Source organism: Nanorana parkeri, unplaced genomic scaffold (genome assembly GCF_000935625.1).
Source record: "Nanorana parkeri isolate BGI_ZX_2015 unplaced genomic scaffold, ASM93562v1 scaffold525, whole genome shotgun sequence".
Taxonomy (NCBI): domain Eukaryota; kingdom Metazoa; phylum Chordata; class Amphibia; order Anura; family Dicroglossidae; genus Nanorana; species Nanorana parkeri.
The window spans coordinates 107358-123854 of record NW_017306793.1 but is presented as its reverse complement, the minus strand read 5'-3'; the positions used below and the strand labels follow the sequence as shown (position 1 = coordinate 123854).

Here is a 16497-nt window from a genome sequence, read left to right as displayed (position 1 = left end):
TGATGAGCTCATCTCTCTGTCTCTTTGCGTTTTCCTCCCATCAGGAAGCTTCTTGTCAGCACATGAACTGACTTGCATCTTGTGCTGCTTCTTCCTCTCATACCCCAGCCCTGTTGTACAAGAACTGCTATAGGTACTGTGCCCTATGGAAAACATCTGACAGCTACAAATGTTAGCTGTAATGTCAGCCCATAGTAAAAGCGGATTGTTATTCCCGTACACTGTAGACAAATCTGACGTTGTTCTACCAGATCAGACAATTTGTGCATGTGCAGTAACCCGGTTTTCAGCTGTTCGCTCATCACTGGCCTATAAGGTGAACCAGGCTGATTTGACAGAACACGGGTACCTGCAGCCTGGTTCCCCTTAAAGGTCAGCGGTCTGAGGCCCACTGATGTTGTCATTACCTTTAATGCTGGGTCCATAGCCCTACCTTATACAAGGGGCAGTCCACAAGCTGGAGTGGAGGGGAGACAAGGACAAGGGAAAGTCCTTTATCCAGTTACCCTAGACCTAAAAGGAGCTGTTAACCCTTGCAGTGCCAGGGCAGTCTGACTGCAGGGGGAGTTTTTTCCCCTGAGATAGGCTGTAACAAAATAAGGAAATGGTTATTAGAACCTGAAAAGTCTAAACGTTGGTGCTGTCCCACCAGTGCCCAATATGGTAAATTCAGCCCTGTGGTTGAAGTGTGTCATAGTACAGCCTCAGTACACCAGTGTGACTGCACTCTTCTCGGTGCTCTGCCTGGCCATTAAACAGAGCGCTCCCGCTGACATGCTGTCATCTCTGTGAGTAGCCGCCCCCTTACCTGCAGCCGACCACAAGACTCGTACAAGAAGGCAGCACTACACTGTCACACACACTGCTCCCTCAGAATAAGCACTCCTATGCCCGCCCCCCCCGTGATCACATGACACGGAGCTCGCTCCGTACACAGCTCTCAGCCACAGCAATCCTGTGCCCCGCCCCCTGTGATCACATGACACGGAGCTCGCCCCCATACACTGAATCCCAATGCCCCGCCCCCTGTGATCACATAGCACGGAGCTCGCTCACACCCTTATCCTGACATCCTATAGAGGTGAAAGTTGAGCTTTGTTTTGAAACGTCGCTTTTTAATCTTCTGGTTGCAGGGCTCAAGTTAGATTTTTCATATCAGTTCTGTCTCTGGGATCTTGTTTAAACATGAACACGTTCCCTGGCTATCGACAGCAGCTGATCAGGCAATACAAAGAGCAATGTTCATAGGGCAGTGAAGTAACAAGTAGTGAGAAGGACGTAGGAGACCTCTACACAGTTGCAGAATTGAGTAAAGGGCCAGGCGCTGCACTTAATTATCAGGCAGGGTTAGGCATGCTCACAAATCCCATGAGGCATTGCAAGACCCACAGGCATGACTCCCAAAGGCAGAGACATGATGGGATTTGTAGTTTCACCACAGCTGCCCTGCCATGGTCACCTACTCCAGGGCTTGTTCACACTTTGGGGAGAATTAATAAAAAGACTAGTTTGGTGCAGCTGGCCCTTCCTGACCAGGCCATTTCTCAATATTCGGCGCTGAGGTACTTTGACATTTATTCCGTTATGCAACACTACTGAAATAAATTTTATACCATTTTTGGGACACAGAGCTTTCCTTTTGGTGGTATTTAATTACCACTGGGGTTTTATTTTTTACTATATAATGAAAAAAAGTACCCTAAGTTTTGAAGGGAAAAAAAAACCTGTTTCCCTTTGAAATGTTATGAAACATTTATTATCCCCCCAATTTTTTGGTAAAATATAAAAGACGGGGTCACGTTGGGTAAATAGACACCAAGCATGTCAAGCCTTAAAACTGTGTGCGCCTGCGAAATCGCAAAGAATGACCGCACTCAAAATTGGCCATAGGTGACGCTTTTACCGCTCATCAGTTTAGTGTTATCAGTGATGAATGGCCCGATAATTATTGCTCTCGCTATGACATTCACAGTGATATGTGACATGTGTAGCGCAATAGGGGGAATCATCATTTTCGTACGTTGGCGCACGTTTGCATGTGTATGGGGGCGGGGGACTTTAACAATTTTTTGAAATTATTTAAAAACAATTTGTGACTTTTTTTTAGCTTCTTTATTTTTTTACACTTAACTTTATTGCTATTATATACGGTGCTAGGAAACCCCCTATGTGATAGCCAATTCATATGATAGGTCATCTTTATGGAGACCTCAGGGGTCCCCAAGACCCCTGATGTCACCTAGGGACCCCCAGAGAAGCTGATGAAGCAGAGATCTGCTTCAGCAACTTCTTACCGGCATCTGTTGCTGGAGAGTGACACTGAATGCGGAAGTGATGTAACATACATCACTTCCTGCAGTCGGGGACAGCAGAGGAGATCAAAGGGAGATTGTGTACTGAGACTCCCTCGTGCTACTATAAGGCTCCTGTCCGGGCGTTCAGGAACTGCCATGGACGGCAAGTAGTTAAGGATAGGAAGCCTCTCCTATATACATGCCATGCTTCCATCAGCCAGGGCTTCCTTTCACCATACCTCAAGGGGCCCTTTAAGAAAGCAAACTCTTTTGTCTTAAATAAAACAATTTTTTAATGAAAACCTTATTATTTTTAGAAGAAACAAGAAAAAGGTCATGTACTTTGTACTTCTTTGTAGCTGAGCAGAGCATCTCTGAATCTTTTTTTTGAGCTGGAGCATTTATTTCTGCTGGAGCTCTAGAGCAGCTGTGGAACTGGGACTTGGGTTCTGAATCCAGAGCTGGCAAACATGGAGCGCTGGCAACCCTCCTCTTCTGCATCTAACGCTTCTGAGAATGTTGGATGCCTGTGGCCCCTGCTGTGCGCTTTTTCTCCTCTTTCCAACCCCTGCATCACTGCTGTGTCCTGTGGTGACATAGGGGTCAGAGGATGGATCCAAAGTGTGTAGCAGGGGACACAGGCATCTGACACTACAATAGGATTATTTTTTACCATACGCAAATATGTCATTTATTATTTAATAATCTGTTTTGAATAGTTTTATGCTATGTGCCACTCTGAATACTTTTTCTTATGAGAAATTTGACGCTTAGCATTAACAGATGCAGCATTCCCCCTGAGGAGTCTGGACCTTTGTAAAGGGGAACAAGCATTTCGGAATTTGCAATTTACTTTAGTTAAGGTCTAAGGGCCCATTCACACATGCATTTTACCACACTGGATCAACACAGTTGTATAAGCGTATACGTTTTGTATTACTGTCCATTTTCAGCTTTTGTACTCACGTTATGACATGAGAACTGCTATGCCTTTGTGAACACAGCAAAAAAAAAAGAAAACCTACATTGAACAGTCTGGCAGTACGTTAACATAGTAAATAGAAGTTATCAGTTCATTAAACCTACATAGGCGACAAGCCTTGACCTACAGCGAGCCAACATAGTTGACAGGCCTTGAACTACAGCAATGAAAAGAGTCAACACTACAAATAGAGAGATGAATTGTTTGAAAAGTTTGCAGATTGTTCCCTGAAACACGCATTTCAAAATGAATTTTGAGGCCTCCTGGTAAACTGGAGTAAATCAATCCTTTCTGCTATAAAGTAGATTGGACTTCGGGTATCAACTGCACCCCGGCTTCAGTGGCTAGATACATTTAGGTACCCTGCTGCAATAGTCCCATTCTATCACTTTTGTACTTCTAAACCTCATTATAGTCCTAGACACAGTGAAGATGCATCTGAGTATGATAGAACCTTACTATGTCTATTAATTGGCAATACTATAGTCATTTTTCTTGAAGTCCTGAACAAATTAATGCACAGTTCCCTGTGTGGGTTGCAAATAGGGATGCACCGATGCCAGTTTTTCGGTTACGAGTACCAATATTTATCTTTTGGTACCTACCGATACCGGTACTTCCGCTAGCATGGAGCCAGCTTCCCGGGCAATGAGGGAGCCGAGCGACGGGCTTGATTGCCTGGAAAGCCCGCTCCAGGCTGATTGGCTGGGAAGCTGCCTTCCCTGCCAATCAGCATCGAGCTGGCTGATTGGCCAGGAAGCCGGCTTCCCAGCCAATCCGGTCATTACCCGCTCGATGCTGATAGGCTGGGAAGCTGGCTTCCCGGCCAATCAGAAAGCTAGGAGGCGGGGTAATTATCTGCCGTCCAGCTTCCTGATTGGCCGAGAAGCCGCCTCCATGCTGTTTGGCTGGCTTGATGCTGAATGGGCTGGGAAGCCGGCATCCCAGCCAATCAGCATCGAACCAGCCAAACAGCATGGAGCTGGCTTCCCGGCCAATCAGGAGGCCAGGCAGCGAGTCATTACCCGCCACCCTGCTTCCTGATTGGCTGGGAAGCCAGCTCCATGTTCGGAGGAAATCTTTCTCTGACCGGAAGTTCCGGTATCGGTGCATCCCTAGTTGCAAACTTCTCTTTTCTGACAACTTTGTACAGACATAACAGCTGTGGAGACCTAGTAATACATGATTTATAGCAATAAAATATGGCTGTCAGGGATGATGTTTGGTTTCAGGCAGAGCATGGGTTCAAGGCAAACCCGATCCCATTCCTGTGTAGGGAATTTGGCGAACTAATACAAAAATTCATGGCCATAACAATAATACACCTCCTGACTATTATTATTCAGGATTTACATAGCGCCAACAGTTTGTGCAGCGCTTTACAATATATGGAAGACATTACAATACAATTCAAGACAAGATGGTAAGGAGGGCCCTGCCCGTGAGTCAGATGGTTTAAAAGGGCCACAAATGGAGCATGTACATAAGCCTATCCCCTCTTTATAAAAGCTTGGGTCCACAGCAGTCCTATACTGACAATGTTCTTAGCTTGGATAGGAAAAGCATAGGAAATGCTGCTGATAAAGTGCAAAGCAACAGATTACTTTAGGGTAAGGTGACTAGATGCCCCTTACCCTGTTCCCTGGGACAGTCCACAGTTTGAGTAGGCTGTCCCCGACTGAAACGCATCTCTGATTTTAAAAATGAGTTAACATAGTTAACATAGTATTTGAGGTTGAATAAAGACATAAGTTCAATGCCGTCGCCTCCATCTTATAATTTATAAATGCCACTCGCTTTTCCTTTATGTGATGCTTTACAGTTTTATTCAGCCATACAGGTTTTGTTTGTGATCTTTTACTTTTATTAACCAACGGTATGCATTTGGCAATGGCAATATGTAAGGTGTTTTTAAAACATTCCCACTTTTGGTCCGAGTTCAGTTGGTGAAATACATTTTCCCACTTGATGTTCCCCACTAGGTGGCGCAGTTTATCAAAGTCAGCCCTTCTGAAATTAAGGGTTCTTGTCCTACCAGCCTGCTTCCCTTTCCTGTATCCAATATAGAAAGTAATCACATTGTGATCACTATTTCCCAGTGTCTCCCCAATAACAATATCCTCAATTAACTCCGCTTTTTTAGTAATGATTAAATCTAGGATGGCATTTTTCCTAGTTGGGACCTCCACCATCTGGTCCATGAAATTGTCACGCAACATGTTCAGAAATCGGCCCGCCTTTGTTGAACTTGAGGTTCCATTGGCCCAATTTATGTCCGGGTAATTGAAGTCGCCCATCACGACTACATTGCCCGCCCTCCCAGCTATTTCTATTTCAGACTGTAGATAAGCCTCCCCCTCCTCCCCTTTATTTGGTGGTTTATAACAAATACCCACAATTAGTTTGCGACGATCGTCTGTCATGTCCAGTTCCAGCCATAATGATTCCACATCCTCCCCACTAGTGTCTGTCCGGAGTGGCTCTTGGCACCGGTAGTATCTCTGAGAAAACTACCGTGGAGGTCCTTTCCTTCAGCCTAGCACCTAGTTCCCAGCCTGGCTGCCGCATGGCTGTACTTCAGCGACAGCTGGATCTGGCGCCCAGCAAATTAGTTTCACTGGTTGCTTTGATGTGTGCAGCAGGCCACCCAAACCAAGGAAATTAATGACACTGTGTGGCTCAGCCGCACAGCTTCATTTGTCGCTATTGGTGCTTACAACCAGTACGCACATGCATGTGCTGCAAGCTGGTTCTATGTACGACAGCATCGTGTCCTGGGTGCCGAGGCAGCCTAACAAGGTTATTTTCTTGAGAGCAATATATTATTAAAAATTAAAATTTAGATATCATGGAGGAGAGAGCTGTGGATGGAGGAGGGGTACAGCTCTGAGGTGAGAGCTGTGGCTGGATTGCAGAGGTGAGAGGTATGGATGAGGGTGGAGGCTAGGTGCAGAGGTGAGAGCTGTGGACAAGGGAGGGGGGTGCAGAGGTTATAGCTATACTAGGATTTACCAGTAGCTATTGGAGGATTTTCTTCTTCCTGTAAATGAAGCTTTTGTTGGTTTGGTATCCCCTTTGCACACAGACAGGGAAGAGACAGAAGATCAGACTGACAATTCTACAATAAAAACAGACCCTTCTCAGAACCTCAGAGACCTCTAGCCAAGCACTGAATCTTCTTGGACAATCTCTCAGGGAAATCACGGTCTGTATAACCATTTGTATCTTCTTGTCTCCTATACGGAACCATATCTACTATGTAATGGTGCACATGAGTGGGAACCCTATTCCAATTTATTTGGCCTCCACCGCATGACAGCCATCAGATTCCTGTCTGCAGAAATTCTGTGCAGCATGCCATTCCTACACTTCAGAGATGTTGCACACAGGTAAAGGTGGTTCCTGTTATAGGAAATTATTCTTATAAGAAATAATTTGTTATAGGAAACAGTTTCTCTTAATGATAAAAGCCTTATACACAAACGTTCACCTGTTGTCTTCTCTTCTTTTTAAGCAGCAAAGGGAGAGGAATGTGGAAGGCACAATGAGGGCATCTACTGTAGCTCTATCCATAAGTGCAATAACTTTCTGGAACCCGTGGAAGAAGCCGGATTATGAACTTAGGGTAGAAGGATGATTGTGGACAAAGCCATAACACCTGGAGGAAAAGAGATTTAAACTCTACATACAGAAAGATTGACTCAGGGAGATTTCCGATCAACTTAGGGCAGGGATGGCCAAACTCCGGCCCTCCAGCTGTGGTGAAACTACAAATCCCATGGAGCATCTCTCTCCGGGAGTCATGTCTGTGGCTATGAGAATGTTGCAAAGCCTCATGGGATTTGTAGTTCCACCACAGCTAGAGGGTCACAGTTTGGCCATCCCTGCCTTAGGGGGTCAGGAAGAAATTTTGTGTGAAACACTTTTTTTATCCGGTGCAAAGTAGTACCATTCATCTCACCAAGTGCATTAATTTTGAATGGCAGACCAATGAACCAAGGCAATGCAGCTCCAACGCACAAGAACAGACAGGTCTGAATGGTCCCCAACACTGTCAGGAGTGTTTGAGCTGTTAAAGAATTACTCTGGGCAAAACTTTTATTAACCCGTGCAGTGAGGCTACCCCTGCACTGCAAGGGTAAACTGCTCGTTTTGGTCTAGGGAGGAAAATAAAGTTATACTCACTTGATCCTCCGAGACTGCTTGCTCTTAGATAGGTCCTTCCAACCTTGCTTCCCCTGCAGCAGTCTAAGGTCTTTGAGTCATCACGTTCTATATACTGTCTATAGGATGTGAGGACGCCAGGGGACATACCACTACTGAAGTGTAGGAGACATGCAGGAGGGAGCTCTGTTGTATTAGGATTAGGTGAGTATAACTTTGTTCTTTTTCTTCCTAGACCAAAACGAGCACTTAACCCCTGCAGTGTAAGGGCAGCCCCACTGCAAGAGTTAATGTGTAAATGGTAGGCAATAAACCTTTAAAAAGCAGAAATTTAGGATGTGGTTGCTTAGAATACAAACTGATTTTCATCCATGAATGCAGAAAAAAAAAAAGGAAATTTGTTTTTTTTCCCGTTTTATTCATCATATACATTTATACAAGCCATAATAAAAAAGGCTATTTTTGCAACAGTTCTGTGAGTTGTTACCTTAGTTGAATGCATGCAGTTTACAAACAAGAGGTAGAAACACGGTATTAAAGACCTAGAAATGCACACACAATGCATTTGTATATTTCACAAGCAAGTACATAAATAAAAACACTGAAAATGAATTGGCAGAATTTCAGATAAATAATAAAGATGCTGCTGTCAAGTAAAACACGCAGTAAAATAATATTAACATATTGCAGATGTGTGAAGTGCCTTGTTACTATTACTAGGAATAGTATTGAAAGTTGTCAGGTTTTTTGTTTTTTTTGCAAAAATGTAAAATTTCTGTTCAAGTATCAAAGTTTCAGGAGAAAAGTACTATTTGCTGGAGATTATGCCACCTCATGGAAGAGCTGGACAAGCTTAAATGGTAGTCTCCGCTTATTCTTATAGATCTACTGGGCAAATGTAATATTAGACTGCTTAAATGAATGTCATGGTTTTGTTCCCAATACTCATCCTGGCAAACTGAAAGTCGCATTACTTCCCACAATACTTACATTTTATCTCTTAAATGAGCTCTCCAGTTTCAGTTAAAAAAAATAAAATAATGTCTAGACCTGAGTGATGTGATGTAACAAGAGTCGTCCTTCTCAGGGCTTACAACTGAAGCCTGCTAAGGTAGACTCCACCACTTGTATTGTTTGTAATAATAGCCCTGCTTTTGGAAGAGAAGAATGCCAACAGAGGTCAAATAGCTGGAAAGGGCAATAAGGGCAAGGAGATGTGGGTTCTACTTTTTTCTCTGAAACTTGTAAACCTCATTAATAGTGGGTAGTACAGTAACATTAACAGATGAATATAAATTACAAAATACATCTAAAAAGAAAGCATTTCATTAGGGCAAGAGTCTCAAGAAACGTGGTGCTCTGTCCATTCAGGGCAGATTGACAGTGCCTTATGATAGCCCACCCCTTCAACGAGGTATACCCACCCATCCATGCTCCCTTCCCAGTCATGGAGCTTACTATGGTGGAAGATATCAATACCTCGTCACTTGACTGGTAATTGGCCACTCATACACGAGCACATGGGAGGTCACATGCTCCCCCAGCATTTGGAAGCCCTGCCCCATTAGTGCAATGGAGCGAGGGCTCCGATGGACCGGGAAGGGGATGAGGGAGCACAGATAGATGAGTATGACTTGCTAGAAGGGTGGCCTGTCAGGAGACAATGAATGAGCAAGGCGAGTGTCTTTAAACTTTGTCATAAATCTGCCATATTTGAGAAAATACATACAACTGCCAATTAAAAATCTAGAGAAATACTTTATAAAATCAAATTCAGAGATATCCCTTTTTTGTTTTTAGCGCAGAGACAGTATCAAGGAATAATATGGGACTAATGTAATGACTGTCTTTCAGTTCAGCTCTAAAAAAAAACCTAGTAAATAAAAATCATATACCAATCATTGGGTGTGCCCAAATTTTTCATAAAGTCTAAAAGCATACATTATAAATAGATGAAAATGCATGAAAATGCAACACCCTTAAAATGTCTTTTTAAAAGAATTGCTAGAATGAAGTTAAAGCTATAAAAATGTTGTTAATGGGTAAGCTGGTGTATGGATAACCTTGGGCTCACCCCTTGAAGTGTGACCATTTTTTTTGTGGCAGTTAAGCAAAAATGACATAAAAGGCTTTTCCGTAACTGTATTGGAAGATTCACATTAATGAAAATGGCAAAATACAAACCAAGTGAGTGGCACCTGTTGTCTAAATTGATGTTCCTCATCAAGTACTGGCCTTCTATAGAGAGCATAAACCCTAGACGTACATAAGTCACATGGTAACTTTAGTTACTAAACCTTTGGTGCCATTGTTGAGCGTGGCTTACACGGCTCCATCTACTATTGAGCCATGTGAACAAAACCTTTGCTCTTTACAAGACCACGCTACAGTAACTGGGATTTAACTGACCTAAACTACTGTTTAACACCTCTAATACAGTAGTAGTCTCACACATGCACAACAACCTATGTTACATCATAGTCTCCCTTCTCTAACACTGTCTGTGAAACATATTTACGTCTGTTAGGAAAATACCCAATAAGTAGGACAACTGTAAGTAAGCACGTTATCACATGCACAACCATTATATGCAGCACACAATATCTGTATAGAAAGCAAATACCAACAAGTAAAACATGAAAGAAAACAGATATTAGTAATCAAGTATTAGACAAAAGAGATACAAAAGGGTCACAAATAAATTGTTTTGTATAGTTTGTAAAGTCTTTAGGAAGCTACATATTCAATTTCAACTTTTTTTTTTCTTTACATACAATGAAATGATAATTTTTCTCAGTAAATTGTGCCTTTTTAATATTGATAGAGTTCCATATAAGGTAATTTACAGTTTTAAGAAATTAGTGCAAAATAAATTGGTTTAAAAGTAGAACGTCAAGTAGCAACATCAAAATGGATAATAAACTCAATCAAGACTCCACATGGCTGGATTTGAATAGTTTTTACTGTTCCTACTCAGTGTAAAGTGCTCTGCTTATGCTTATCTTTGTAAAGATGAATGGATGGATAGATGGATGTTTTCGGTCCAGACCTTATGACGGAAACTCCCAAATCAGTAACATGGAGTCCCTTTGCTGTTAACTTGCAGCCATCATTCCTGAAGGTCTTGCTACTGTTTTCCAACACCTCCACCTTTATTATCGGAGCAACCATAGTCCATTATTAATATTACATATTAGAAATACATACACAAGGTTAAAATTTGCAGACATTTCCTTCCATGTCACGTGTATGTTGAAAGGCATGTTTTGCAAGGAGTGTCTTTAAAATAAGGCAGCCTTCCTGCATACTTAAATGTTCAGTCATGGGATTGTTCTTATTCTCTGAAAGCTTTCAAAGGGGGATTTTGGTTTCTCTTTCTGAGCGTCAGATGTAAAATCCATAGTAACATGTACAAAGAACTAAGCTATAATGGTCCCTTGTTTAGCTTGTGTGTTTCAGTGGATACTGTTACTATTCATACACAGCCACTGCTCCGTAGCAAAGTGCCGACAGTCTACTTTCAACACTGGCTTTATCTGGAAAAGAGAACAGAGAAAAAGGAGATCAATAAACTAAGAGCATTAATAAGGCAAAGTATTTAACTGATCCCATCATAATACATCAGTATTAATAAATCTGAACTCCAGGCAAACATAGTTGAAATATGTCACTGCCACAGGAATTGAATTTCTGTCCATCAGCCCTCTCACACAGCAGAGCCAGCTGGATGACACCACTTCCAGTTAAAGTGACATTAAACTGAGGAGTTAAGCTACTTGAATGCGATTTAAGATTTAACTATTAACATTTACTATTGTGCATCACTCAGCTGTAGATCCACAAATCATCTCTGAATTGGTGCTGACACTGTCCTTCCTTCTGGAGGGCGGCTACTTTTGTTCCCCATGGTTCCTGTGTGTGTTGTAAAGTAGCCACCACTCCAAGCTCGCTACTGTGATGGACTATAATCTCACGTTGAGTTTTCTAATTTGTACAACAGATTGTAAAGCATCACAGGAGCGAGCTTGAAGCGGTGGCTACTTTACAACACACACAGGGACCGCAATGTTGTGTATTCCAATGCAGTGCAATTCGGGTCACGACTTAATGACAAAGGACAAATGTTGTCCTACACAAATGATTGTGTACTGGTCAGTGGCGTAACAACCGGGGGTGCAGCAGGGGCGCGGGCCCTGGGCGAAAAGTGAAGGGGGGGCGCCGGCCGAAAATGGCACTTTCGGCTAAATGCCGAAAGTGACATTTTCCTGCCGTTTTGTCGGCGCGGCCGTGATTCCTTTCATCCCCGCTGGGACACAGAGCAGTGCCCAGCAGGGATGAAAGGAATCAGAGAGAAAATGACAGCCGGCCGAGCGCTGCGGGACGAGCGCTGTGAGCGGCCGGTGTGGGGGGGGGAGAAATTTCTGCCCTGGGCGCCCAGAACTCTGGTTACGCCACTGGAAATGGTGGAATGCAGGGAGACAGATGTACTGTAATATTACATATCAAACATACCTACATGCTGGAAGAGGCCCAGTGCTGTACAGTGCAAGTCTAAATAACAATTTCTAACAGCTGCCTTCAAACTTGATTTTGGAAGCATTGGAGAGGGGGATACAGTAAATTTGCTTAGAAGACTGATCAGATATGACAGGTCATTGAAAGTCATTCATATGTATGTTAAATGTGATGCACGGAATCAACTGCATTTCAAAATATCTGACTGAAGCAATCTGATTAATATAGTAGAGTGGTAAGATAGATACATTACAGATTTACTTCTCTTTCTGGCTACTTACACTTGTGGACGTTTTCAATGTCTGCGGGACTCTGCAGGATCTTGGTTAAGCCTTCTAACAGTAGTGCTGCTTTATGGTAACGATAAGCAATGTCCTCTGCATGCTGGAACATCTCATCTAGTGCTGCTGACTGGACCTAGTTTTAGGAAAAGTAAAGATGTTTCTCAACAAAACGATTGTAATAAAGGAAACCTGGGCTAAGAAAAATATAGAGAATAAGAATAAGAATACTGATCAGGGGTTCAGCCATCACTTGACGTATAATTGTTCTTAGGGATGTCCCGATACCACTTTTTCAAGACCAAGTACAAGTACTGTCCCTCATGTACTTGCCGATACCAATTACCGATACTTTTTCTAATAGGGACATGTGACATTTTTTATAAAACAATACAGACTAATGATTTTACGGCAGTTTCTCACCAGGGCTGCGTGCATTAGAGGTGACAGGTTCTCTTTAAGGTGACATTAGGGGTCTTTTAGACCTCTAGTGTCACCTTTCCACTTCACTGGATTCACTGACTGTAAATACAGCAGGCAGTGGCTGGGAGCAATAGCCAGCCTGCTACTGGATATTTTAAATCGCAATAGCCAATAGCAGGCTAGCTATTGTACCCGCCCACTACCTGCTGTCAATCAGCAAAGGAGGGAACTGAAGACAAAGTTCTCTATCAGGTCTTCTCTGCTGATTGACAGCAGGTAGTGGGCGGGTACAATAGCTAGCCTGCTATTGACTATTGCGATTTAAAATATCCAGTAGCAGGCTGGCTATTGTTACAAGGGTCCCTTCCTTTTCCACTTGATGAAACTGTTTGCTTTTGGTGGTATATCTCAGTGTCAGCTGTGCATGCTCCTTATGTGTTTAATAATGCTCTCACCAGACCCACACAGAAGTTTTCCCTCTCAATGAAAGAAGAGAAGGTCCATTATGTGTGAAGGAAAGATTTACAGCTTCTCTCCTCTCCTCCCCCGGTATCGGGACATCCCTAATTGTTCTGGGATTCAGAAACCATTTAAAGAGAGACTGTTGCGGAGGGCAACCAAACTAATTAGGGGTATGGAGGACCAGAGCTACGAGACAAGGCTACTAAATTTAAACATGTTCACATTGGAGGTGAGGAGATTAAGGGGGGATATGATCTCCATGTACAAAATGTTCAATGGTGACAGCAATATTAGCGATAAACTGTTTAAAATTAACTCCATTACAAAAACTAGAGGCCACCACCTAAAATTGGTGGAAAAAAAATTCCAGCACAAGGGGCGAAGGGGGTTCTTCACAGTTAGAGCGGTTAGGGTCTGGAACTCACTGCCACAGGCGGTGATTTCAGCAAATAATGTGGAATTGTTCAAGAAACTTTTGGACGATTTCTTAAGGGACCGTAATATACAGGGGTACAGGTACTCCTAGAATGAGATCCTAATAGGTTGGACTTGATGGACTAATGTCTTTATTCAACTTCAAATACTATGTAACTATGTAACTATGTCATATGCAAATGCAGGGCAACATGACAGTATCTCTGCAAAGGCTATTATTAGAGCTGTTTAGGGTTAACAAAGTTTTAATAGGGGTTAAATAGGAACAGATTTATTTTTTACTTTTTTTAAGTTGCAAAAAAACAAGACATCATATGCAGCCATTTGATCTACTTTGCATAATACACAATAGTTACAAGAGCCGGCAGCCAACGATCTGCCCACTCTGGTCAGGTATTCTGACAGGAGCTGGGGGCACCTGTCAAAATACAATGTAGATTCCTGAGAACAATGAGATTCCTCAATCAACACGCTATTAGTGTTGATGGAGGAATCGGGTCTATTTTTTTCCCGTTTAGCCCGCAGGTTAACCGGAAAAAATAGATAATTGTATGGCCAGCTTAAGTCCCCTTGCACCGAAATGTGGCCAGGGAGCTGAAGGGGCCACTTCATCCAATGTATTTGGATGAAGTTTGTTTTGGATGGGTGGAGTATGGCTAAGGTCCACATGGGTAAATAATATAACTTAGAAGATGCCTTACAAAATGGAGTGTATACGGGAAGAGATTTAAAACCATGTAAGGACTTAATTCGCAAATAAATCCCTTAACCCCTTCATGACTGAGGCCCTTTTTTCCATTTTTGCACCCATGTTATATTCCACATTTTAGGCCTGAAAATGACGTAAAACCCCCCAACATTATATATTTTCTGAATGCCAAGACCCTATAGAATAAAATGGTGGTAGTTGAAAATTTTTATGTTGCGCAATATTAGCGCAACTCCTTATTAAACCCCAAAATTTAGTGACAAATTTATTTAAATGCCCCAAAACACAACAAATTACCCATTTTTTTAATGAAATATAAAAGATGAGGTTACAACGAGTAAAACGATACCCAACATGCCCAGTTTACAGATTGCGTGCGACCGTGAAACGGCGAAAAACTGCAGTACCCCAAAAAATCAATAAAAGACACTTTAAAAGCCCCCACAGGTCATCAATTTAGAGATACCCCAAAATACTGCCCCTAGAATTATTGCTCTCACTCCGGCGTGCGCGGCGATACCCAACATGTGTAGCGCGTTCGTCGTTTTCATGCGTAGGCGCACCCGACGCGTGTTTACGTGGCGACGCGCGTGCTCGCGGGGGCGGGGTACTTTTAAATTTTTTTTTTATTATTATTAGATTTATTTTATTTCATTTTAATTTTAAAAACTGTTTTTTTTTTTTTTTTTACTTTACTTTGACTGCTATCACATGGGGGGGCTTGCAAGCCCCCCCATGTAATAGCAGATGGTGGTGACAGGTCCTCTTTAAGGTGATGCTGGGGGTCCAAAAGACCCTCAGTGTCACCTTTACACTGGAAATAAGCTATTGAAGTGCAGATCGCACTTCAATAGCTTATAGCTGGGCTGCAGGAGCCCAGAACTGACAGCCCAGGGACCGGAAGTGATGCAATCTGCATCGCTCCCGGTCCCATAGAACGGGGAGGGGATCGATGAACGGAAGTTCGTCGACCTCCTCCCCAGCTCCCCGCGGACACAAAGATCGCCGGTCCCGGGCCCGTAGGAGGGGCAACGGAGCCCGGGAAGCACGGCGGGGTGTCTGGCAGGGGGGGGCGGCCCCTTCTTCGGGACGCAGAAGCAATCTGGCGACAGGTAAGTCGCCAGGATCGCTTCTGTTGTAAAGCCGACAGTCGGCTCTACAAGTTTAAACAGAGTCCCGGCGGCAAAAGTCGCCGGGAGTCTGTTTAAACAGCCCCGATGCTGGCGACGTACACTGTACGTCGTCAGTCACGAAGGGGTTAAGTCTATTTTACACAATAAACCCCTTGCAAACAAGAAATTTAGAATTCCCTTTAAGAATATGGCCCATTGTAACTAAATATCCTCATAAGTGTGTCTGTTGGCTTGTGCGTTTGATGCATGTTGTCAACTGTTAAAATTAAATGAAAAAACATCCGATTTAAAAAAAAAAAAATATCCTCATATGAACGCATCCACAGCCTCTTTCTAAAGTGCTATGTGAACCAGAATTGTATTATACTCCTCTGCCTACTAGTACACACAGCAGTAGAAGCCATAATCATTTACAGCCAGTCTCTGATGAGCATCTGGAGGACTAATGGATGAACCAAAGACTAAAGCTAAAGTTGATCCTCAAGGTTGCTGTCCATAATCAGAAGCTTATTTTACCTCATGCTTCCGTCTGTCTAGTATATTAACCTGTCCCTTACAATGGAAGCAATGCCCTGTACTATAGCTAACAGACGCAACAAAATGTAAAATTTGGCCTGTGTGCACATTTGTTTGCGTCACAACTGCTTCTCTTTCCATTTAAGTAAATGGGAATGCAAAAGCAGCTTAAAACAATTTGGTTCAGCTTAGAAGCATATCAAATACAAGTCAGGAGCTCAAATGCATCAGTCAATGAACTTTGAATGATCTCAGAAGTGAAAGCAAGCCCAATATACCCTCTGTCACAAGCCAATAATCTTCTACTCTCTTCAAAGTCCAAGAGAGACAAACAAAATGGCAGTGATCGCCCATGTTTTGGTCCCAGCCATATAACTTCCATAAGATTAGTGATTAATGGGAAGTAACCGCTCTCTACTTACCATCTCCACGGCACAGTTGTAGATTAACTTTTCTGCTGTGACACTGTTGATCTCATCCACAAATCGCTGCTTGTCTGAAAAAAAGCGGTTGAGCTGCTCTGTGAGCTTCTTGCACATGCTGATGCAGAATTTATATCGCTCATTCATGCTTTTCACCACTG

General features: G+C 42.9%; 2 protein-coding genes across 4 annotated transcripts in view; both read right to left on the bottom strand.

Moving 5' to 3' along the window:
* ALDH3A2 (aldehyde dehydrogenase 3 family member A2) overlaps positions 1–874 on the bottom strand; it is a 35153-nt gene extending 34279 nt beyond the window's left edge. For both annotated transcript variants that reach the window (XM_018561454.1, XM_018561455.1), the window contains exon 1: positions 809–874. The gene's annotated coding sequence lies outside the window, so the exon portion shown is untranslated. The remainder of the gene's footprint in view (positions 1–808) is intronic.
* An 8650-nt stretch (positions 875–9524) lies between these two features.
* ULK2 (unc-51 like autophagy activating kinase 2) overlaps positions 9525–16497 on the bottom strand; it is a 103150-nt gene continuing 96177 nt past the window's right edge. For both annotated transcript variants that reach the window (XM_018561468.1, XM_018561470.1), the window contains exons 25-27: positions 16337–16494; positions 12237–12372; positions 9525–10976 (exon numbers count right to left, since the gene is read on the bottom strand). In XM_018561468.1, coding sequence (XP_018416970.1) covers positions 10912–10976; positions 12237–12372; positions 16337–16494 — 359 coding nt within the window. In that variant the 3' untranslated portion in view covers positions 9525–10911. The remainder of the gene's footprint in view (positions 10977–12236; positions 12373–16336; positions 16495–16497) is intronic.